Genomic DNA, 24425 nt, shown 5'->3' on the forward strand with positions numbered 1-24425 from the left:
CAGTGGTAAAAATTAAGGGAGGCAGTGGTAAAAATTAATGGAGGCACTGGTAAAAATTAAGGGAGGCACTGGTAAAAATTCAAAAAACTTAAGAGATACACGTGAGAATTTAGGGAGGCACTGGTAAAAATTAATGGAGACAGTGGTAAAAATTAAGGGACACACTGGTAAAAATTAAAAAAAAATTAAGAGAGACAGATAAGAATTTAGGGAGGCACTGGTAAAAATTAAGGGAGACACTGGTAAAGATTTAGGGAGACACTGATAAAAAATAAGGGAGGCACCAGTAAAAATAAAGGCACACAGGTAAAAAATTTCTAAAAATTAAGAGACACAGGTAAGAATTTAGGGAGACACTGGTAAAAATTAAGGGAGATAGTGGTAAAAGTTAATGGAGACACTGATAGAAATTCAGGGAGACACAGGTAAGAATTTAGGAAAACCCTGGTAAAAATTAAGGGAAGCACTGGTAAAAGTTAAAGGAGATGTTCGTAAAAATTTGGGGAGACACTGGTAAGAATTAAGGGAGATCCTGGGAAAAATTAAAGGAGGTACTAGATAGATTAAAGAAAAATTAAGGGAGACAGGTAAAAATTAAAGGAGACAGCTAAGAATTAAGAGAGGGAAAAATTAAGGGAGATACTGGTAAAAAAGGGAGACACTGGTGAGAATTTAGGGAGGCACTGGTAAAAATTTAGGGAGACACTGGTAAAGATTGTCTCCTGTGCAGAGAAAAGCCGCTGATCAATTCTTGTCTTCAAATACTAAAATACAGATATTTTTGGTGTTGTGACTTCTTCCAAAGTGAGTGATGGGAAGGTCTGTACAGTTGGAAACTTGTGAGTGGAAAATGTGCAAGGTATAAATGTGGTAGGAAAGGTAAAACCAGTATTTACATCTAAGAATACAAACATTGGCTGGAAAAGCCACTTAGCAGTGCTGGGGCTTTGGTTTTAATTGTGGCTTTAATGGGGAAGATGCTTAGATATATAAATAAAGCATATTGAATTAAACTTAGAAGCACGTGGAAAATTCTTCAGTGTTGTTAAAACGATGACAAATATTGCAATGTAGATTTTCCACAGTGCTGCCAGTCCTGATTTTCAGTTGTGATGCTCTCTTCTCCAGGCCCTTGTGCCACGGAACCGAAACCACTCCATTGCAAGGTGCAAAAAATCAATTTTAAGGCAAACAGCACCTGAAAAGAGATTTGAGGCAGACGTCCCACCTAGCCCAGTCTGGGGCAGCCCTTGCTCAAGTCTGGCAGCTCTGGTCTTTCATTTAAGGGATTTAAAACAATTCTCCATCTTTTATTTATCATTTTTTCCCCATTAACTGTATTGCTTTTTGCTGTAAGAAGGAGGGACGGGATTGGGCTGCAGGAATTTTTTTTTTGTTTCCTTCTTCAGCTCTGCTGCAGATTATTTAGGCATCCACAAATTCATCTTCCTGGTGGGTAGCTAACAGTGGCTTCCTGAGAAGAGCTGAGGTCTTGGATGATGTTTGGAGCGTGCTGAGGCATTTTAATGCAATAAATGAATAATGTTGGTTGCTAACAAGGCATCCTGTTGCCATCTAATAGATTTTGATGGGAGCTCTGGGACAATTCGTTTACATCCTGAAAAGTCATTCTTTTTCACTGTGGGGTTGTTCTTCAGCCTTGCTCGGAAATATTTCTTTAGGATGGAGATGTTTAATGTGCAGTTTTTTGGGTTTGCCCCAAGACAAACACAATTTCGGTGGAACCCATCCGTTATCAATCAGTCTTAGGCTGGAGATTCTTCAGCCAACAAAAAATCAACAACAGTTTCGCTCTCTTGGAAAGAGCTGTGATTTTTTTGAAGTGGTTACATTTTTAAGGGTGATAAGAAAAGCCACAGCCTTCATCCAAGAGCTGCATTCCCGGGAAATGTCTTTTCCTCGACAGAGAGGGCTTGGGAAGTTCTCTGCAAGGAGTTTGCCAATAATGTCAACAAAGAGCTCCAGCAGAGTGGATGAACCCGTGCAGAGCTCCAGGTTTGGGTCTGTCAGAGCATCCCAGCCTGATCCTGCAGCCTGGGGCTGCCCACCAGGACAGACAGGACACCTCGGTGTCCGTCTGTCCGTCCCTTTCTCTTCCTGCCTCTGGAGGGAGAGGACGGTGCTGGAGATCAAAGGGACTGGGACAAGGATGGGCAGTGACACGACAGGGGCAGGGTTAGGTGGGAAATTGGGAAGGAATTCCTCCCTGTGAATTCCTCCCTGGTAGCTGTGGCTGCCCCTGGATCCCTGGAAGTGTCCAAGGCCAGGCTGGACACTGGGGCTGGGAGCAGCCTGGGATGGTGGAAGGTGTTGGGATGAAACGACTTTCAAGGTCCCTTCCAACCCTTCTTTGATTCCATAATCATCTTTTCATGCATCTTTTTCTTGTTTTTTCTGGATTTGATGGGAATTTCAACACCAGTTTCTTAATAGTTATTTACACTGAAACGTTAAAAAGCTGTGTTTCCATTGTAAATGTAGGTGTAAATAAATAATGTTTAATTGCTGATCCTCTTGTTGTCCTTCCATATTAGGTGGGAATTTCAGCTCTGTGTTATTACAAATAGTTATTTACACTGAAACATTAAAAAGCTGTGTTTCCACTGTAAATGTAGGTTTAATAAATAATGTTTAATTGCTGATCCTCCTGTTGTCTTTCCAGATTTGATGGGAATTTCAACACCAACGTTTCCAGAACCATCAGCTGTGATAGACTCTCCACCACTGTCAACAGCAGAGCCTTCAATCCTGGACGTGACTTAAATTCTGGTGAGCAGCACAGTTCTACTTTTGGGGATTTTTTCCTTCTGTTGTAGGGTTTTTTTCCCATTAGGCTCGAACATTTCCTTGGCACAGAGAATTTGCATTGATTGCCATAGCAACAAGCTTTTATTTCTCCTTGCAAGTGTCACACTGCTCTTAATTTGAGATTTCATGATTGAAAGCTGATAGCTAAAGTAATGCCCTTAGTCTAAGTACTTTATAAAAATGTCATGAAGATTTTATTCCAGCCTACCGTGGATAATTTTTGTTGTGGTTTCTGCCCTTTTTATTTTATTTCTTTTTCCCAAGGTTTTCTCCTTCCTCTCCTGTCTGCTTTGCCATCAGCAGTGTCAGCTGCTGCAGGGGCCACACAGGGAAGTTTTTCTGATCTTCTTAGCTGAGTTCAGCTCATGTGAGGCTGCCTTTGCAGTGATATGCAAAAACCACCAAATATGAGGGCATCTTAAAATATTTCCTTTCTTTGTCCTGTCAGGGCATTTCCTTGACACGTTTTAGGAATTAGAAATGCGCTTAGAACCAAAATACACACCACTTATCCCTGAAAAATTCAGCTTTTGGGCCTCTGGTGCAGCAAGGTTTTCTTCTCTGTTTTTGCATCCTAATCAGTGTGGATTAATACAGGGATTTCAGTTGGGTTTAGAAAGACTTTGGTCCAACTGTTCCATCTGACTTTTCAACTTTTTATGGTGCTCAGTGTTGTAAATCAGACAACATTAATGGAACTTTGGTTGTGGATTTCATTTTGGAGAGGTGTTCTTTGTTCATTCTTTTTGGGGAATAATGCAGACTTGGGATTTATTTTATTTTCATTTTCAGAGGTTTTTTGGAATAAAATACTGATTTTATTTTATTAACTTGACTGATGAATTGACAGCCCTGCCATTCCACCCTCACCATCTTGCAACAAACAGGGGGAAAGAACCCCACATTTTTATAAACTCCTTTACTGTTTCTCCAGAAAGCAAAGCTTTCTGGATTCCTAATGAAATATAAAAATGAGCAATCCCCATAGATTCTTTTCCATCCCATCCATTGTGTCCCACATCTTGGATGCAGGTGCTGGCCAGGCTGATTTCCTGACATGCCATGATTTGTGTGGTGTTTTCCATCCTAAAGCCAGGCACTCTTTGTTCACTCATTGTGATTTGCTGGGCTTTGTTTTATTCATCTCTTTATTAAAAAAAAAAACCAAAACCAAACAACTCATTAAAATAATTTTTAAAATCACATGCAGTTGTTAATTAATCAGAATAATTTTGAAGGCAAATTTAGAGTCACTGTTGTAAATGCAAAGCATAGAATGAATCACTTCATGGTTTTTAATTAAATTACATACAAATATTTTTCTACTGCAGAAGTTGGAGGTTAAATAAGTATTTAAGAAATATTCCTTGTTTTTGAGTAGTGAAAAGCAAATAAATTGCAGTTTCTTGTAAACATAATTTAAATTTCTGGTTTGAATTCTCAGAGAAGTGAAGTGAATTGGGTGTTCAGGATTCCTGCTATCCTGGCTCAGCAGTGAGGCTCAAGGGCTTGAAAGATTCCTGATGAAAGGAGAACCTTCAAAACATGGCATTGGCAGGAAAGGGCAGTAGGGGAGGAGAGGGAATTGAGGGAGAATAAGAACAGGGATTTATTGACAGCAGACTCTCCTCTGCCTCTGCTGGTACAGAAACAGCCTTGGGGGGAGGTTCTGATCAGGGAGGAAATGTCTGTAAGAGAGAAAGGGGATGGAAAGAGTGGACTGAGGCAGGAAAACAGGATGGAAACGATGAATTGGAGAAACAAAAGTTGGTCCTGGGTGCAAGCCTAGTGAAGAGAGAAGTTTTGTGTAGGTGAGATCCAAGGATTATCCTTGGTCCTGGTGTTTGAGAGTCTGGGAGATCAATCACAGATGGGGTTGGGTTGGAAGGACCTGGAATCCCACCCAGTCCCACCCTGCCATGGCAGGGACACCTCCCAGTGTCCCAGTGGTGCTGGAGAGGCTCTCTGGAGCAGAGGCTGGACTGAGTTGAAGGAATAAAGCAGGGATTTGTTAAAAACCCTCCCAAGGATTCACCTTGGGCAGTGCAAGAGCCCGGCTGGGGTTACACCCAAGGTGGACCCTGGGTCAGGAGTTCTCACACTTTTATCAGTTCTGATCCATTTCCACATTGGGTTCACTGTCCAATCCCAGCTCCAGCTCTGCAGTCCCACCCTCCCAGATTCTCTCCTCCCTTTGGGTTTTTTTTTCACTTTTTGGGGTGAAGCTGCAGCGGTGTCCTTGGTTGTGGGGCTGGGAAAGGATTGGTTTGTGTGACTGAGCTGTGAGGAGAGCTTGGAACACTTTGTGTGGAGTTCAGAGTCACACAGCAGTGCACTGCAGAATCTGGAAATACAAAACTAAAACCTAAGGCATCAGCAGGGTGCTGCAAGCCCTGTCCAGCCTGGCTTTAGACACTTCCAGGGATGAGACAGCCAGAGCTGTGATTGAGGACAGTTCCACCTTCCCATCCCTGCTCCTCATCTCAGCCACACAAACCAATCCCAACCCCAGCACACCACAGCTTCCAGTGACCCTTGGGGACACCCAGGAGGGTCAGCAGGGCTTCCAGTGACCCTTGGGGGCACCCAGGAGGGTCAGCAGGGCTTCTAGTGACTCTTGGGGACACTCAGGAGGGTCAGCAGGGCTTCTAGTGACTCTTGGGGACACTCAGGAGGGTCAGCAGGGCAGTGCTGGTGTGGGGCTGGACACAGCCCATGGCCAGAGCCGTGTGGGACTGCAGGAACATTGGGGCTCTGGGCATGGGGAAGTCTTTGGGGTGTGGGTGTTGTGTTGGTGGTGTCAGCAGCACCATGGGCTGGGACCTCCTGTGCCAGAAAATCCCAAAGGAACTCATGGGCTGGGACAAGAGTGGGCTTGGGATGGGAAGGGAGTGGGAAGCAGTTTTGGTTAGAGGGATGGAGTGCTCTCAGTGCCTGGCATCCCCCCAGCTGGGGAGATGCTGGCACCTTTTAAATGGGGTTTTAAAAGTGCTAATTAGTGTATCTGTGTCTTGAAACACTTAGCAGAACTTTCTGTGGGACCACCTACCTTTGAGGGTAGACTCAGGGCTGAGGCTTTGGTGTGCACAGGAGCCAATTCTCAATAAATGGATCAATACTCACATTAAACTAAAACCACCTCTGAAAGGAGACAGCGATCAAATAAAAAAAAAATCCCCCTAATCCCATAATTTCCTTTCTTTCATCAGTGTCTTCATGCAGACTGGGGAGGAATATCTGTTACACTTTGATTTTACCTCTACCTCTGCCTCACTTATTTTTATGCTTTAAAAACTGTGGGTGCATCTGGGTGTTCTTGCTGTGTCTTCCTGAATGAGTTTTTCATTTCATTCTGAACATAAAAAGCAAAATTCCCATGAGTGTCCCTCCTTTTCCCATGTGAGTTCTGCAGTTTAAATAATCCTGCCTATAAAAAGCTCCTGGCAAAACATAAATTTCAGCTCTGCTCTGCTCGACCTCGAGCTCAGATCTGGAAATGTTAATCTTGGCCCAGAGTGAGAAGTGGGATTGGAGTGGTGAAGTTGGAGGTGTTGGAAGGGAACGGAATTTGCACCGCAGGCTCTGGCAAAGCCACAGGAACAAAGCCTGGGAGAGCCCTCTGGGACAGCAACCCCAAATTCCACCCTAAGAAGGGTGGTGGAGCTCATTAAACTTTCCAATCCGTTGGGTTTTTTTGGGTTTTTTTTCAGTATTATTGGATATTTTGTTAAAATAAACATTAATCTTAGGGGAGGGAGAAAGAAGTAGATGTGTCTCTTCTCAACTTTAAAAGAATATCACTTTTGCCACTGTTTTTTTCTTGATATCAGGTGGCTTTTTAAAATGTTTTTGAATGTCTTGAAAATATTTTGTTTCATCTTGGTTGGAGTTTTGCATCTGGATTACTTTTAGCCATTACTACAGAACAGATAAGGAGAAAGTCTTTATTCTCCAGATGGAGACACAGGCTTTGGGCAGTTAGATTAAGATATCTGTCCTCACCACTCTGAATAGTCCTTTATTTACTAAATCTTCCCCAGAGCCAGTGCATTATGTTATCAGATTCCTTTGGAGATTTTTTTGCCTTTTGAATAAACAGGGAACCAGTAAATCTTTCTCCTTCTCATCCTTCAGAGTGCTGAAATGTCTGTTCCAAGTCAGGCAGCTTTGGCAGAGTGCTTCTCCCCAAAAATATGCAGAGATGGCACCAAATTGCCCAATAATTTTTGTCAGTTTTATTTGAGGTGTTGATCGTTTAAAATCTTAGAATCATAAAATATCTGGAGTTAGAAAGGATCAGTGAGTCCAGAATGTGGAATGTTCCTTAAATCCCTGTATTTTAAACTGATTTTTGGCTGAGTTAAAATGGTTGGGAGTTATTTGAGAAGAAGAGTTAATATCCCCCCTTCCAAATCCTTTTAATGGAGGAATCTGGTCCCATTCCTTAAAACGAAAGGGGTTTTTTACTTCTTTTCCCTTCAGAGTCCTAAGGATTGAGCAGGGCTCTGTCCTGGCTCATGCCACCAGCAGAATGTTAATTGTGGCTGAGCTGCAGAGCTTTTATTCCTGATGACAGCACAGGGGCTGGAATTGGGTTTGACTTGGAAAATCCTGCATCAGATCTGTCTGGAGAGTTAGAGGATGTCTTCACTTGTACAACAAACACATTTCTTTGTGCTGTTTCTTCACCATGAGGGTTTGTAATGGAGGGACTTGTCAGCAGAGAACTGAAAATTCAACTTTCCTGGTTTTTGTGGGATGAGATTTGCAGCGCAGCAAATGTAATGCCAAAGAGGAGGGCTGTAAAAAACCCTTTTGTAACGAGCAATTATGTTCAGTAGTTCCTTTTTTTCCCCCTGACTGTTTGTGCTGTTCTTTGAAGATTAATTAGTTAATGATTTGGCTGTGCTTTGAAGATGTAAAGTGGTATCTAGAAGTGCTAAGTGTTATCATCTCGAATTCCCTTTGAAGTTTTATAAACTCTATCACACAGGGCTTTCTTCCTAAAAGTCCTTTTTGCCTTTTGAGATATTTATAATTGGAGAGAATGATCATTTCAAATGCTGTCATGTTAACACTTCCCAACTTTGCCAGTCTGCAGCAGGATTTGGGGTCAGATATTGCTGCAGGGGAAGTGGAGGGGACAGAGGTTTTGGGATGGGATTTTGCAATGCCTCCTCATGGGTAGTTGGCCTCTTTTATTCCCAGTCTGTGTCTGGAATTAAGGAATCAGCTTTTCATGGGGGTCTTTTGATGGAATAACCTGTCCAGGGGCTGGTTTTCCTGGGAGAGGGAGGTAGGAATAAACTGCAGGTACTGAGGGGGTGGAAAGTTTGGGGTAAGTGAGGTTTAGGGTAAAAAAAAATCATCTACAGTGTGTCCTGGCAAGGAGCAAGAATTGAGGAAATATCTGCAGGGCATTCTTACAGCTTGAGTGGATGGAAAACAAGAATGTGTTTAAAGAGAAAAAGTCTGGGTTTTTCAGCCATGGCTTATCTGCAGGGAGATTGTCTGCTGTGGTCATAGGAAAAAGAAAAAATGGGGGGAAAAACAGAGTTAGGATAAAATTGGTGTTCCCTGGAGAGGGCATTATTGAACTAACACTCGCTGGAGGAAACATGAGCACGACTGTGTGAAAAGGAAGAACAGCAGAGCTTGAGTTTCAAAACCAATTGTTTTATGGGGAAAATGAACACTTTTAAATCCACATACTCTCGTGGGGAAATAAATACAGCTCATGGCCTTCAGGAATGAGAAGTTTATCTTTAATATGGCAAGGATTAAAAAAAAAAAAAAGCCAAAGCCTTTAAATTATAAACTCCTTTATTGTAATGTTGTTGGTAAAATGAGACTGGACAGTTTATTTCATCCAGGCTTTAACTTAGTGTTCACGTGTCAGCTTTGAAATGACAATTTTCAAGTTCTGTAACTCAAAACAAAAACTTCAAGACCAGAAATTCAGCCTCTTTATACAAAACAACTTCACCCCAAAAACAATGAAATCCTGGTGACTGGGCACAAAAAGGATTTAAATGTTTTATGGTCTCATGGCCCTTCTGCCTGCGGGAGAAGGCAGCAGTTCAGAGAAAAACTTGATTTTGGGGGGGAATGAGGATTCTCTGGTAGTCCTTGGTCCATGGAGGCAGTGAATTGTTCTCATGAGAAGCTGCATTTTTGGACAGAACTCAACAGCCCCAGCCCAGGATCCCAGTGGGATTTGTAGGCACTGTGGGAAGTGTAAAATAATGTGGCAAAGAGGAGTGGAGAAAGCCCAGGACAGTGTTTTTTGCAAGGTAATTACACTGAGCTGGATGTGGAGAGAACATTGTGGCCACAGCCAGTCTGGGAAACTTGAGTAAGTGCTAAAGTGTGGAGGATGTGGAACTCACACTATCCTCAGTGTGGGTATTTGGGTCTAGAGTGTCTGGCTAAGGTTTGAATGTGCCCTGCAGTCCTTTCCAACCCAAATATTGGCATATTTGATAATGAGGGAGATGCAGGAGATGAAACTGGTCTATTTTCAGTGCCAGTCCTGAGGGAATGCTGAAGGGAAATGCTGAGCAAAAGGTGAAGCACTGGAAATCAGAGCCCTCCTCTGCCTGTTCTTTGAATTCTGCAGTCAAAAAACATGAAAAGAGAAATGGCAAAGAAATATTTTATTTTTTTCACGCATTAAAAAAAAAAAAAGTGGTGTGATCCACTTTTATTTGCTAGGTAAAAACTAAAGGTTTCAAATATCCAGATTTTATTTTCAGTCTGCTGCAAGCAGAGAGGGTGTTCTGCCCTGAGTGGAAAATAATCCTGTTCTTGCTGTGGTGCTGAGGGGAGGTCTGTGCCTCCCTAATAATTTCCCATTCCCACTCTCCTGGGAGCATTTTCCTTTTGTTCTAAAGGACTTAGAGCTGCCTGAGATCAGTGGTGTGGCAAAGTTGGTGATTCCATGGATGTACATCAATCCTTAGTCAATCCAGGCTGGAGGGAGAGCAGTCAAGGTCCCTGGGACATTCCCACTGCACTACGAGGCAGAAATCCCAATGTCCATGGGATCTGTTCCTTCCTGATGTCCATGGGATCTGTTCCTTCCTGATGTCCATAAGATCTGTTCCTTTCCCATTGTCAATGGGATCTGTTCCCATCCTAATGTCCATAGGATGTGTTCCCTTCTCAGTGCCAGTGGGATCTGTTCCTTTCCCAGTACCCATGGGATGTGTTCCCTTCTCAGTGCCAGTGGGATCTGTTCCTTTCCCAGTACCCATGGGATGTGTTCCCTTCTCAGTGCCAGTGGGATCTGTTCCTTCCTCATGTCCATGGGATCTGTTCCCTTCTCTGGCCACGGGCTGGTTATGAAGCTGTGAGCACTAAACCTGTTTAATATTTTGGAGTTATTCCATCAAAAAGAACAGGATTTTTTTACATGAAGGCTTTTTCCTTTGTGGAAAGGATGTTGACAATGTATTTATTATTCCATGGAGCTGTAGGGGTGTATACATATTATATATAATTGCCTTAATCTCTTCCTTCCTCGTTCTGGCCTTGCCTTCCCGGGTCCTGGGTGTACTTCAGGGATTCAGGAACTGTCATCACATATTAAACAAAATCTGTCAAATCCAGTGTTGAATTTCCAAAACACTTGAACTGTTTGCAAAGCAGTGAAGTTTTACCAGTGAGTTTTACCCATCCTAAGCAGAGCAGTTTGTGTTTCATGCTGGGCCCTGGTTGTTCTCCAAACACCACGAGAGAAGCCCTGAGTAACAAAACCTCCGAGTCTGGGCTGCCTTTGTAACTCTGCTTCATTTTTCCTTTCCACCCTGCAGTCCTGGCTGATAACCTGAAGTCTAACCCAGGAATTAAGTGGCAGTATTTCAGCTCAGAAGAAGGGATTTTCACCGTGTTCCCAGCCCACAAGTTCCGGTGCAAAGGCAGCTACGAACACCGCAGCAGGTAGGATTTGCCTCCTTCCAATTTCCTGGGAAAAGCATTAATATTGGATTCCTCATGCCCTGATTTCATTCAGTGTTGTCCTTTGCCAAGCTGCCAACATTCACGAGTAACTTCTAATGGAGTCCCTTGGGTTTTCTTAGGGTCGTTTTTTAAAGCACCGCTTTTCACTTTTAAGAAACTGAAACTAAAATTCCAAACAGGTTCCTCACCTCTCCCAAATTAAATCAGCTGTAAACAGCAGTGACTTGGAAGTCTTAGGTCAGCCTGCAGGCAAAACCTGACATATACTTGACCCCTGTTAATAAAGCAGTGAACACACATTCTGCTGATTTGGCATCACTTTGGGGAGGGAGGGGAGGGATGAGAGACTGGGAAGACAACAATTTGAGGTTCAGTATTTTTTCCTGCTTTTTCTGTCAGTACCATGGGATTGATGAAGGCTCAGGGGAGGGAAGGTGCAGTGGCTTTAATATCTCTGGTCACACATTAATTAATTGTACCAGTTAATCAGTAGGTGCAGGGGAAGCAGCAGCACATCCAGGAACATTTTGGGGACATTAAGGAGGGTTTGGTCTCCTGTCAGGGTTGAGCAATCAAAAGTTCACTGATGGTATCTTCAGTGTGTCATCAAAGCACAAAGTTCTGAACTTGACTGAGTTTTCTGGGGCCTTGGGAAGGCGTGGTCTGAAGAGGTGAGAGCTGGGGGTGCCCCAGTCCTGCTCAGATCTTCGACACTAAAACCATCAGTGATTTTATCCAAATCACTTAGTCTGGGTCATAGTTCCTCCATGGCTAAATAAAGGGTATCTTTTTGCTAATATTGACTTCAGAGGGCATTTTAGGTGAATTAATTAGTTAATGCTTCAGTGCTTTGAAGATCAAAGGCCGTGTTTCAGCTGCAGGTATTAATCCAGGGTAGAGCTGCAGGCAGTTTTACAGTTAAGAACTGATTTGTGCCAGTTGTTTACTGCAGTGCCTTGACTCAAATCTTCTGCATTTCCTTTCCTCTTAATAAGATTTCTGTGTCTGCCTTTGATATAATAAAATTCAGATCCCAAAACTCTCACTTGACTGTAAATGGTCTTGTGTCTGGACTGAAGAGGAGAGAGAAACTTGCCATTTTATTTTAATCCTTCCTCCTTGCTGAGGATCTTCCTAATTTATTCCAGGTTGAAACCTTGGCGTGAGAGCTTGTGAACTCTTTCACGCATCTCTCAATATTGAGCTGGATCTGAAAACACTTCCATGAAAACAAGATTTTTGGTGTTAGCACAGACACATGGCAGCCCTGAGAATCTCCACGGGTGTTAGCTCACTTTGGGATGTAAAACTGGGCAGATCCAAGGGTTTGTGGAGCATGACCTGGGTGAGAGTCATCCCAGGGCACCCTGCCTTGGCCAGGAGCCTTCTTAGAGCAACCCAAACACCCTGGGCTGCTCAACTCCCTGCAGCTGCACAGGTTTTTACTTGTCATGGCCCCAGCACATCCCATTATTGCACTCAGTTCACATGTGGGTGAAGTTCCCAGCAGCCTGGATTTACCAGGAGGCATTTCTTGCTTCATTTAAACCTTGGTGTGAACTGCTGCAGTGATCCCAAATGCTGCTGCTGTGTAAGCAACAGGGTTTATTCCTGAAAACTCCTGCTGTGACAGAGAGAGAAGAACGTGGTTAAGGTTAAAAAAGTCAGGAACTGAGGGGCATTTCTGCATGTTCAGATTCTCAGCTGGCCTTTCCTGGTACAAGTTTTCATAAGGGAAAAAAATCCCTGCTACAATTTATTGTTTCTTCCTGGTTGTGAGCATTTCAGTGGGGATGCCAGGGTTTGGTGATGGTGGTTTGGGTTTTGTCCCTCCTCAGGCCCGTCTACGTCTCGACCGTTCGCCCTCAGTCCAAGCACATCGTGGTCATCGTGGACCACGGCGCCTCTGTCACAGAGACACAGCTCCAGATTGCCAAGGATGCTGCCCAGGTGATCCTCAGCTCCATAGATGAGCACGACAAGGTGAGGTTCCTCCGGGCAAGGAGCAGCTTTCCCTGGGTTTTTGGTTCTCACCCAAAGTGGTGTTTTCAGTCCATGGACTCCAGCGGGTTTGGGAGCTGCTTCCGAAGGGTGACAGAGCCTTGAGCTCACTCTTGGAACTTTTCTGCTGCAGGGGAAACATTTGGGAATCTGCAGGCTGGGAAAAAAGTGAAATCCCACTGATCTGAGGCAAAATCTTGTACCTGAGCAATCTTTAAAGGCTCCTTCATCTCAGCAGATTTTTCAGTGGTGGTCAGCAGGAAGAAGAACCATGTTCCAAACATGACTCCTCCTCACATCCTAGACTGCTTTGAGCAACTCATTTCACCTCTGAGCCTCTCTTTTTGTTTTGTGAAAGTAGAAGTTATATATTCTTCTGCAGAACTGTTGTTAGCTGAAGCATAATTAGTCTTTGGAAGATTCACAGATAATTATGGTACTGGCAGAGGGCTGAGGAATCTGGATTTGATTTCTTGCTCTGTCATTCATTTGATAGGGAGAAAGTCACTTAACCTGTAATGTTTTTTCAGTACAGACAACCAGGACCCATAAGATGCTTCTTTAAGAAGTCTCCAGTTAGGTCTTTACTTTTAGGAACTCTCTACTGGTGAGACCTTGATCAGTCTCTCTACTTGGGTTTTCTTTTGTCAGTAGGAAGAGTTTCAGGTAAATCCAAATGAAGAAAACTGATGATAATCTTTGCCTTAAGTCTTCTCATGAATAGTATGGGAAAACCACGTGGTGCTTTTAGAGAGATTTGATGTGGTAATTTTACAGTTCAGCAGGATTAATAGCACTTAAATGTGAGTATCAGAAGGGTTTGTGTTAATACAGAGAATACATTTGGGACACGTATTCCTTGGTCAGTAGCTCAGTGCTTATAAAACCTGTTACACAGGTCTCTAATTACTGCTTAATTCCATGGCTGTCTTGCCTCAGTCATGCTCCCTGATGAAGTTTGTCACTCAGTTAATGAGCCTGATGTGTTATATGTCATTAAGGCATAGTGGTAACACTTGCATTAACTTATTTACAGGAAAAGTTGGTGTCAGAGTCACCTTGCTTTGACTGTTAAAACAATAAAATTCTTTGCTGGGAGCAGTCCCTAGAGGGGTTGTTAATTTTTATTCCATTTCTCTGTGCACTCTACTTTTCTCTGGGCTCTCCAGGCATTTTTCCTGAAAATGCTCTCTGCTGATTTCCCTGTCAGCTCTCCCTGGCTCACCCAGGCTCTGCCCAGAGCAGTGCATTACCCATTGTGAGAGAGCAGAGGGAAGCTGACTCTGCTGAGAAACAAAGACCAAAATCTCTTTTCCTTGAACTCCCCATAATCCTTTTGAAACCTGACAGATTCATGCCTCAAGCATTTCTTTTCCAAGAATCCAGTTTCAAACCCATGGAATCTCTTCAGCTGGTTTCTCCCTGTGTTGTGTGTCTGGGTGTGTGAAGATCCCAGCAGGGAGGTGATCCATGGAATCTCTTCAGCTGGTTTCTCCCTGTGTTGTGTGTCTGGGTGTGTGAAGATCCCAGCAGGGAGGTGATCCATGGAATCTCTTCAGCTGGTTTCTCCCTGTGTTGTGTGTCTGGGTGTGTGAAGATCCCAGCAGGGAGGTGATCCATGGAATCTCTTCAGCTGGTTTCTCCCTGTGTTGGGTGTCTGGGTGTGTGAAGATCCCAGCAGGGAGGTGATCCATGGAATCTCTTTCCCTGGCAGATCTCGGTGCTGACGGTGGCGGACGCGGTGCGGACGTGTTCCCTGGACCAGTGCTACAAAACCTTCCTGTCCCCTGCCACCAGTGAGACCAAGAGGAAGATGTCCACCTTTGTCAGCAGCATCAAGGCATCTGACAGCTGCACGCAGCACGCCCTGGGGTTCCAGAAGGCTTTCCAGCTCCTCCGGAACACCAACAACGGCACCAGGCTCCAAGGAAGTAAGCCAGCCTCTTGTGCAAGCCTGATGATTCCAGGGCCTTGCCAATGTTTTCTTATTTCACATTCTCACTTTGGCAGAAGCCAAGGGAGTGCAGTGTGTTGAATGTTAACAAAAATGTGCTCTGTCCCCTGTTTTTATTTTAAGGAGCGTTTCCTTGGGATGCAGTCCATGTGAGGGACTGTTGGGTGTGTCCATTCCCTTCTCATTTGTGTCACTTGCTGCCTTGCCTTTCTTTTGAGCTGAAAGAGGAAAATGCAGGATTGATCTGTGTCATAGCTGAGTTATTTTCCCAATCCCTGTGGGGAGTGGGCCTTTCCAGGAAAATTGCAGCTTCTGCAGGTTCACTTAATGATTGCAGGCAAGTTTGCATATGGATGATGTGCCTTACTGGAGTCCTGGGGAAGTGGCCCTTGCTTCCCAAGGAAAAGGATTTTTGAGAATACCAGTGGTGGTATTTTGTGGAACACAAAGTTGTCCTGGCTAAATTTTCCTTTATCTCAGAATACTCTCCCTGAACTCTGTATTCATTGTGAGCTTTATCCTTCCCATTCCCAAGACTGGGGCTTTTCTGTAATGAGGGTGTGGTGAAAGACATGGAAAAGATGGATGTGAAATAGAGTGGCTGAAATAGAGTGGCAGATTTACTTGCCAGGAAGCTGTGGAAGGCAAATTCTGTGCTCTGAGTGTTCCTTGAGTTTGAATAATACTGACAGTGCCAGGGCAGGATGGAGGGAACAGCCCATCTCCATCAGGGTACTCACTGGGGTTATGTAACACAGTTCCCACACCCTGGCCCTGTGCCTGCTCCAGTGAGAGCAGATCCTTCAGTGTCCCAAAGGGCACCAGCTCAGAGGCTGTGCTAAACCAGAGAGAGAGGAAAAGCCCAGGAATTGAAGTTCTTTGGAAAGAATGAGGAAATACCCTCACATTCCACGTGATTTTCCTTGGGTTTATGGAATGGTGCTTTTGCTACCAGAGGTTCAGCCAATTCCTGAGCTTCAGGCCACTGGCACGGGGAGACTTTGTGTGACTGGACAAAGGATAATGTTGGCAAGGGCAAAATGATGATGGGGAGCAACTCCAGCAAATGCTGAATAAACAATGCAGTGCTGCTGCAGCTGGCTGGGATAAGATGAATTTGTCATCAGGAGTTATTCCAAGAACATCAGCTGAGGAATCTTGGAGCATCCTCCTGCATATTCCCCATTCCTGGAAGTGTCCAAAGGCAGCTTGGGCAGGGCTTGGAGCAGCCTGGGGTAGTGGGAGGAGTCCCTGCCCATGGCAGGGGTGGGATGAGATGGGCTTTAGGGTCCCTCCCAACCCAAATCATTCCAGGATTCTATGATTTTATGTTTGGCATTGTTTTATATTAGGATTAGAAGTTTTGGCATATTCATACTTCAATAGGCTTCATATCAAATAAGTATTTTGGGGCACAAGCACAGAAGGTTGAAATACAAATGCTTTGGATTTAGGTTTTCTCTACATGTGGATGATTGTGAAGATCTAATGTGTTTGTAATGAATTTCAGAATTCCTGGGGTGAGACACAATAGCTTGAGAAGAGGATGTTTATAAAACATGTCTCATTTTCTTGTAAATAATCTTTTCATCTTTTTAAAAAAGGAAAACAAACCCACCAAAAAAAAAAAAATCCTTCATTTCACTGTTAATTTTCTAACATCCTGTTCCCAGAGAACAATGTGTGGGTGTGTCAGGGAAGCTGTTGAGATACAGCCTCAATCCCAAATTCACACTGGCAAAGCCAGAAGGGAACTGCTGGTGTGAGATGGGAGATCTGTGCTGTTAAGCACATCTGGATTTTCTGCTTCAGTTCCTACTGCAGTCCTGCTCAGCAGATCCTCATCCCAAAGGGTGACAAAATGCTCCAAAAGCTGCTTGCTCTGGTCCCTCATGCAGATTTAGGACTGGCTCTTGTTACTCCATTTAAGCTGCAGCACCATGCCTGGCTGCAGATAAAATATCTCTGTTGTAGCCTAGGAAACACAGCAACAATTTTCCTTAAACTCCACCCAGAGCTACTTTAATACCTGCCTTTGCTTTTTCCCCTACTTCTAGTCCTTTAAAAAAAAAAAAAAAAAAAAAAAAAAGGTAGAAATTCCCCCATATTAACAGTATCTCCTGTTTGTGTCAAAATCTGGTTCTGGCCGAAATCAAGTCATGAGGCCAAAATGTGCAAGTCAAAGCATTTGTATTTAATAAACCAGTACAGCAAATCAATTCTAAACACAAACCAGTGTCAGTACTGAGATAAATGTGATGGAACAGGTTGGGGAGCAAGCACAGGGCTGTGAATTGTTGTGTTCAAAGGTTTGGGGCAGGACTTTGGCCAGGAACATCCTGAGCCTGAAAAACGTGTTCCAGGGAAAGTGTGAGGGGCCAGGTCACATTCCCAAGCTTTCTGCTCTGCCCTGCTCCATGGGAAGGCATCCTGTGCAGCTCCATGCCTTGCAGCATGGAAGGAGAACAGAGGGGTGGGAGATGAAAAGTGCAGGATTTTACCTTGTGGAGCCTTTTCCATGGAATTGGAGCAGATGCTCTGTTGGGTTTTGCCCTTTTCTGATCCAAAGATGGGGCAGTTGAGAGGTGTTTTAAAAAACTTTTTTTCTATTTTCAGTTTCATATGAAGGGTGAGACAATACAGATGTTATAATTCATGCCATCACAATCAGAAGCCAATTATTTCCTAATTACAATACATTATAAACGTTTCTTGGCCTATCAGCTTTTGTCACATCATGCTGTAAAATGCATTAAAGCCAATAATCTAAAGTCACCCCTCATGGCTTCTACTACAATGCATCTTTCATAGTTCTATTTTTCCAAAAGTCTAGTCTTATTTGCAAGGCCATCCTTTGAAACTTTTTTTTCTAGCTCCATTTCTCTCTCAACAATATCTATTCTATTCCATGGCATTTTTAGGTCAGCATTTTTTATCTCCAGGTTTGCATAGATATGCACACAGTGTGAGCCCTGTGTCAAGCCCTGAGAACTCTCTAGAAATCCATTTCCCATGCTGCTCCAGCTGCTGGATTTGTGTGCTCCTGCCTGGAGGCAGCCAAGCTCCTCAGCCTGGGGAGGAGGATCCAGGGAGACCTTAGTGCCTAAAGGGCTCCAGGAGAGCTGGAGAGGGACTGGGGACAAGGGATGGAGGGACAGGACACAGGGAATGGGTTCCCAGAGGGCAGGGCAGGGTGGGATGTTGGGATGGGATAGGGATGGAATTGTTCCCTGGGAGGGTGGGCAGGCCCCTGGATCCCTGGCAGTGCCCAAGGCCAGGTTGGACATTGAGGCTGGGAGCAGCCTGGAATGGTGGAAATGTCCCTACCATGGCAGAGGGTGGGGCTGGATGGGGTTTAAGGTCCCTTCCAACCCAAACCATTCCATGACTCCAAAGGCAGAAGGTGCCTGTGGGGTTTGCTCAGGCCCCAGTGCTCCTGGGTGGCCGAGAGGCACCAAACCAAACAGAAGCTTGGTAAGTGCCAGGAGTGAAACTGGAACACCAAAGGCTGGAATCCATGTGGCTGCAGTGTGTTTATCCCCTGGAGATGCTGTGGATCCCTGGATGAAGCTGCTGTGAGCAGATTTCAGGGCTCTCAGCACAAGGCTCACCCAAATGAAAAACCTGATGCGCTTTGTGCTGTGTCTGTGATTGTGTTTTAGATACTGACATGGTCATCATTTATCTCTCGGCTGGGATCACATCAAAAGATTCCTCAGAAGATGATAAAAAAGCCACTCTGCGTGTCATCAGCGAAGAAAACGGCTTCCTCAACAACTCAGTGATGATCCTCACTTATGCCCTCATGAATGGTGAGAGATGGTTCTGATTTCCAGGCCATAAAATTCCCTTTCCTGGCACAGCACAGCTCGTTTATTAAGCTCGTTCAGGGGTAATTCCAGGCCTTACTGGGAGCAGTTTGTTCATGGATTTTGGCACATTTAATCCAGAAGATGCATCTGGATCTGGAACATCTGCAGATGTTGTCACTTGGGTGTTTATAACTGTGCCACTCTATCCTTGTGCATCCCAGTGCAGCTGCAGGGATATAAAATATTGAGGCCTGGATTGTCCAGACTGAGTTAAATTTGTGAATTCTTTGAACTGGAAACCTTCCTGGGGGCTTTCAGGGGCAGCAAACTGGGACTAAGTGTGATTTCATCACCAGGGAGGGTGAATGGGAGATCAAACCAGGTCTGAAATGCTTTGATAACCAGGGAACCAACCTGGGAGTGAAGTTAAACATGAACATCACCCACCCATTTTCCAAAAAAGGCATTTTTAGCATGAAGGCAGTTTGTTGTATTACTGAAAATAGCCAAGGGAATCAATGCTTAAGCTAATGTATGATTTGGCTGTAAATTTAAATATTTGAGACTGGGGCGTACAGAAGGTTTTGATCTGTGTGCAGGGGTTGAGCCTGGGACTAGAGTGAAGTGTGAAACTGGGATGATTCAGCTGGAGAACAAAGCCTGTTATCTCCCAGGGAGGATTCACTGCTGGTCCTGCCTGTGGGTGAGCCACGGGTGGAGAACAAAGAGCTGTCCTGTGGATTGATGGGACACACAGCTCTCTGTTCCAAGGGCTTTGTTTAAACTGGGGATGTGAACAGCATGGCAAATTTTTGCACTGTGCAACACTAGGAGAGTGAGGCAATCTCACCAAATTTGGTGTTAGGTAATTAATTTTCCTCAAAGCACCTAAACAAGAATATAGAATTTTCACTCCTGCCGTACAGACTACTGACCATCCCTTTGGAGCAGAATGCAAAAAATGGATGGAAATGAAGCTTTTTTTTTTTTTTTTTTTTTTTTTTTTTAAAACCTGTTTGCTTGCGTTCTGTGCCCCTGCTGCGTGGCAGAGGGGGTGACAGGGCTGAAGGAGCTGGCGTTCCTGCGGGACCTGGCCGAGCAGAACTCGGCCAAGTACGGCGTGCCCGACCGCAGCGCCCTGCCCGTCACCAAGGGCAGCATGATGGTCCTCAACCAGCTCAGCAACCTGGAGACCACCGTGGGCAGGTTCTACACAAACCTGCCCAACAGGATGATCGATGAGGCCGTGTTCAGCCTGCCCTTCTCGGATGAGATGGGGGATGGTGAGTGCTGGCCTCGGGTTTGGGGTGAAACCAGCAGAGATCAGGTTCTCTTTGCTTTCATATCCCCAAATACACGATGATCCTGCAAGGTTTTGGGGTTAGGTGTGGCTCCTGGCCTTTTTGTCTGCGGCGTTTTCATCTGCAAAAGGTTAACTTGGGAAAAAACATGGAGTCCGCAGAATTAGTTTGGATTTGTGTCTGTAGCATTTTCATCTGCAGAAGGTTTAGTTGGGAAAAAAACATGGAGTCAACAAAATTAGTTTGGGTTTTTGTCTGTAGCATTTTCATCTGCAGAAGGTTTAGTGGGGAAAAAAACATGGAGTCAACAGAATTAGTTTGGATTTGTGTCTGTAGCATTTTTATCTGCACAAGGTTTAGTTGGGAAAAAAACATGGAGTCAACAAAATTAGTTTGGGTTTTTGTCTGTAGCATTTTCATCTGCAGAAGGTTTAGTTGGGAAAAAAACATGGAGTCAACAGAATTAGTTTGGATTTGTGTCCGTAGCATTTTTATCTGCAGAAGATTTAGCTGGGAAAAAGTGGTAACAAGACATGGAGTCAGATTTAGTTTGGATTTGTGTCTGTAGCATTTTCATCTGCAGAAGGTTTAGTTGGGAAAAAACATGGAGTCAACAGAATTAGTTTGGGTTTTTATCTGTAGCATTTTTATCTGCAGAAGGTTTAGTTGGGAAAAAGTGGTAACAAGACATGGAGTCAGATTTAGTTTGGATTTTTGTCTGTGGCATTTTTATCTGCAGATGGTTTAACTGGGAAAAAGTGGGCAAGACATGGAGTCAATAAATTCAGTTTGGATTTTTGTCTATAGTATTTTTATCTGTAGAAGGTTTACTTGGAAAAAAGTGGTAACAAGACATGGAGTTGATAGATTTAGTTTGGATTTGTGTGAAATTTGTTCCTGTGTATGAGTACATGCACACCATCCATAAATTAATCTGTGGAGAGAAACTCTTTGTACTGGAGGGAAATAGGTTGGAGTGGCATCCATGTTAGCCCTGTGTAAGAGCAGGATAAAAGCAGCCTTGCAAATGGCACAAGGAGAGATTGTTAATTATTGTTAATTATTGTCCCAAGCTGGCCACCCTCAGCCCTTCTTTGGCTTCAGCAGACCTGGACTCTTCTGAGACCCAAACTGAATTTAAAGCTGTTCCTGAGCAAATCTGAGTCTGAGCTTTTGCTCCTTCCTGCATTCCCTCCCTCAGTGATTAAACTCTGTTAATTGCTCTCTCCCAAAGCCATATCCAGTGGAAAATGTGAGTAACAAAGGATTGGGAATGGTGCAATGGAGAGGTTTGTCTTATGTGGGTTTCAGAGTGTACTTAAGGGCTTGTACATGCAGATGAATTTTACATTGAGGTGAGGGAGAAGCTGCTGAGTTTCCAGACAGTGGTGGGGAAAACAGGAGTAGGAAGATGTTGCAGAGTTCTCACCTCAGATAAATCCCAAACTGTTGGGTAATCATGGATATGGTTCCCAGCACAGTGGCAATACTGGGATTTTGAGCAGAGATTTAACATTCTGATTATGCATTAGATGAGCAGCACTTCATCCCAACTGTTGCTTTGCAAGGACAAGGTCATTTCCTTCCTCTTCCATCCTCTTTTTAATGGCCTTAAATTCTGTTAAAGGAAGAAAATACTCTTGTTGGTTTTTCACACAAATTTATTTCTTATGTATAAGGGGTCCACTTGGAGACTGACAACCCCCCAAACATTAGTTGTGGTGTGTGTTCTAATAAATTGATTAATATACTTCAGGTCACTATCAGAAACACAAATTAACTAATTAGGGAGAGTGGCTGACAACAGAAACCCTGCTGAGCTTCCCTGGCCACATTCCAGCGTGGAATAGATACAAAATTTAATGGTGTAAAATCTCAAAAATGCTCTGTTTCCTCTCAAAATAATTAACCAGGTGATATTTCTGATGGTTTTATGGTGTTTCTCTCCCTCCAAGGCCTGATAATGACTGTCAGTAAACCCTGTTACTTTGGGAACCTCCTGCTGGGAATTGTTGGAGTAGATGTCAATCTTGCCTACATTTTGGAAGATGTCACCTATTACCAGGACTCCTTGGGATCCTACACCTTCCTCATTGATAATAAAGGTAATTTTGACTCAGATAATCCCCTCTAATCCCACTGAGCTCGTGAACCACCAATTCTGAATTCTCAGGTCTCTGAGCAGTCGCTAAGTAATGAATGATAATATTTATTAAAAGTTTGATTTCATGTTGGTTAATTTTGCCTGAATGTTGCAGGAGATTTTAGGTGGATTCATGACTTGAAACTTCTGTCCTGGAGTTCTGATTTGGAAACTCTTGCTGTGGGGATTTCCTGCACCTGTGACATCCAGGGTTTTCTGGGAAAGAAGGGAAACTGATGTTAATGTGTGTGTCCAGCTCTTTTCCTGTGATCCAGCTTATTTTATTTGCTGAATTTTTCAAGCTGATTTTCGTTTTCATCCCCTTTGATGACGAGATTGTTTGGTCACTGCCATATTTGCCAAAATTATATGTAATTACAGTATATTCTTTTTTCCCCACTCAAATACCTATCCTAGGCTCCGTTTTGTAATGCATTCCACATTTGGGGCTGTGTGTTTGTTGTTTTAGGATACACTCTGATGCATCCCTCCCTGACCAGGCCCTACCTGCTGTCTGAGCCTCCTCTCCACACAGACATCATCCACTATGAGAACATCCCCAAATTCGAGCTGGTGCGCCAGAACATCCTCAGGTAAGGCATGGGATGCAACTCCCCAACAAGCAGCACTGGAAGCATTTCCAGAGGGATTTTAACAGTATATAAGGTAAAATTCCTTTTTCTGCAATATCTGGATTGTTGGATGGATGGGTTTTTTTCCCCCCATTAACAATTCTGGTTTGATTTTTCAGCCAACTTTTTTCATTTGTCATTTGTTATGTAGTGTTCCCCAGCTGATCTGGGGAATATTCCTTCTAATCTCTTCCCTGTCAGGAAGATTTCCCACTGTTTGATCTGGAGTTTTTCTTTATCCTTTGCCTAATCTGAGAAATTTTAAGCTCAAAATGTGGGGGTACACAAGTGCATTTTCAGCACACACACGCTTTCCTTCAGCAAGCACAAATAACAGTTAATTCCTTCAGTTCTTATGATAATTATATAAACACACAATAGAAGCATTTTGCTGCAAGTCCTAACAGTTTTGCTCAGTGTTTCATAAACTGCTGGATGTTTTATCTGCCACTGCAGCATTCCCTTGGGCAGCCAGATCATCACAGTTCCTGTGAACTCCTCGCTGTCCTGGCACGTCAACAAGCTCAGGGAGATTGGGAAAGAAGCCTACAATGTCAGCTATGCCTGGAAAATGGTAAGGAAAACAAGTGTGGGATGGCACAGAGGGAATTCAGGGCTCTGCTACTGTCCTTCCTTCAGGTTGGGAATATCTGATCACTCATCTCAACCCAGGGATTAAAATGGAATCTGAGGTGAAACATAATCCAGGTGAATTCACTGATGCCAGCAATAATTGGTTGCTTTGTGCCAACAAACTCAAGAAGGTACTTGTGGATCGTTTCCCAGTGTTGAGTTAAATCCAACCTAAAGGGTTAATCTGAGCAGTTTTAAGAGATTAAATCTGTCGTTGTTTAACAGAAATTCACACAGGAAGGTGTCTGGAGCTGATTTTCTAAGATTGTAATGCTGCATTTAATACCAAACTCCCTTTGCAGAGCAGCTGGGACACTCCAAGGTTGGCTGATCTGGTGTAAGTTAGAGTCCTTAAAATATCCAAACCAGTAAAACATGTGGCACATGCAGCACACAATTAGGAATGGAAATAATAAAATCTTACATTTGAGAGTTAATTTGTCTGTACTCTTCATAAAAGTAACACCAGCATGTGTCCAGCAACTGGAAACCTGCAGCCTCTCCTGTGTTAATGACAAAAAGTACCCATGAAACAGTGTTAGAATTAGAAATTATTGCTAATTGAGCAACAAAATGAAAGTTTTGTTCAGTTTTCAGGAAAAGAAGATGACAGCATTTTTATTTTCTGTGTTAACTGTGGAAAAGTGGTTTTTGTAGAACTCGGTGGCTGAGACACACAGAAGTTCTGTTCATCCCCCACATTTTGGTTCTGTTTGGTGACTGGCTGGTGCTTTGCAGGTGCAGGACACGTCCTTCATCCTGTGTGTGGTGGTGATCCAGCCAGAAATTCCCGTGAAGCAGCTGAAGAACCTCAACACTGTCCCCAGCAGCAAACTGCTCTACCACAGGCTGGACCTGCTGGGCCAGCCCAACGCCTGCCTGCACTTCAAGCAGTTGGCCACCCTGGGTGAGGGCTTCTGCCAGCCTGTCCTGGCCACCTCAGGGACACAGGAGCATCCAGCTTGGATAAAACCTGCAGGATCCTCTGGAGGAGGATCTCTGCAAATTCTGTTCTGTTCAAATTCAGAATTTTCCCAGGCTGTGCCAAATCCCCACCTTGTCCCCAGCCCAGAGCACTGAGTGCCACCTCCAGCTTTCCTTGGATACCTCCAGGGATGGGCACTCCAATCCTCCCTGGGCACTTCCAATGCCTGACCA

General features: G+C 43.9%; 1 protein-coding gene across 1 annotated transcript in view; it reads left to right on the plus strand.

The window, feature by feature from the left end:
* The window catches only part of CACHD1 (cache domain containing 1), an 88923-nt gene that overhangs the window by 45352 nt on the left and 19146 nt on the right, over positions 1 to 24425 (plus strand). Inside the window, exons 4-13 of the mRNA XM_062497363.1 lie at positions 2684 to 2790; positions 10644 to 10770; positions 12630 to 12774; positions 14507 to 14723; positions 18409 to 18558; positions 19608 to 19841; positions 21815 to 21964; positions 22472 to 22595; positions 23091 to 23208; positions 24006 to 24174. Coding sequence (XP_062353347.1) covers positions 2684 to 2790; positions 10644 to 10770; positions 12630 to 12774; positions 14507 to 14723; positions 18409 to 18558; positions 19608 to 19841; positions 21815 to 21964; positions 22472 to 22595; positions 23091 to 23208; positions 24006 to 24174 — 1541 coding nt within the window. The remainder of the gene's footprint in view (positions 1 to 2683; positions 2791 to 10643; positions 10771 to 12629; positions 12775 to 14506; positions 14724 to 18408; positions 18559 to 19607; positions 19842 to 21814; positions 21965 to 22471; positions 22596 to 23090; positions 23209 to 24005; positions 24175 to 24425) is intronic.

Source organism: Cinclus cinclus, chromosome 8 (genome assembly GCF_963662255.1).
Source record: "Cinclus cinclus chromosome 8, bCinCin1.1, whole genome shotgun sequence".
NCBI lineage: Eukaryota > Metazoa > Chordata > Aves > Passeriformes > Cinclidae > Cinclus > Cinclus cinclus.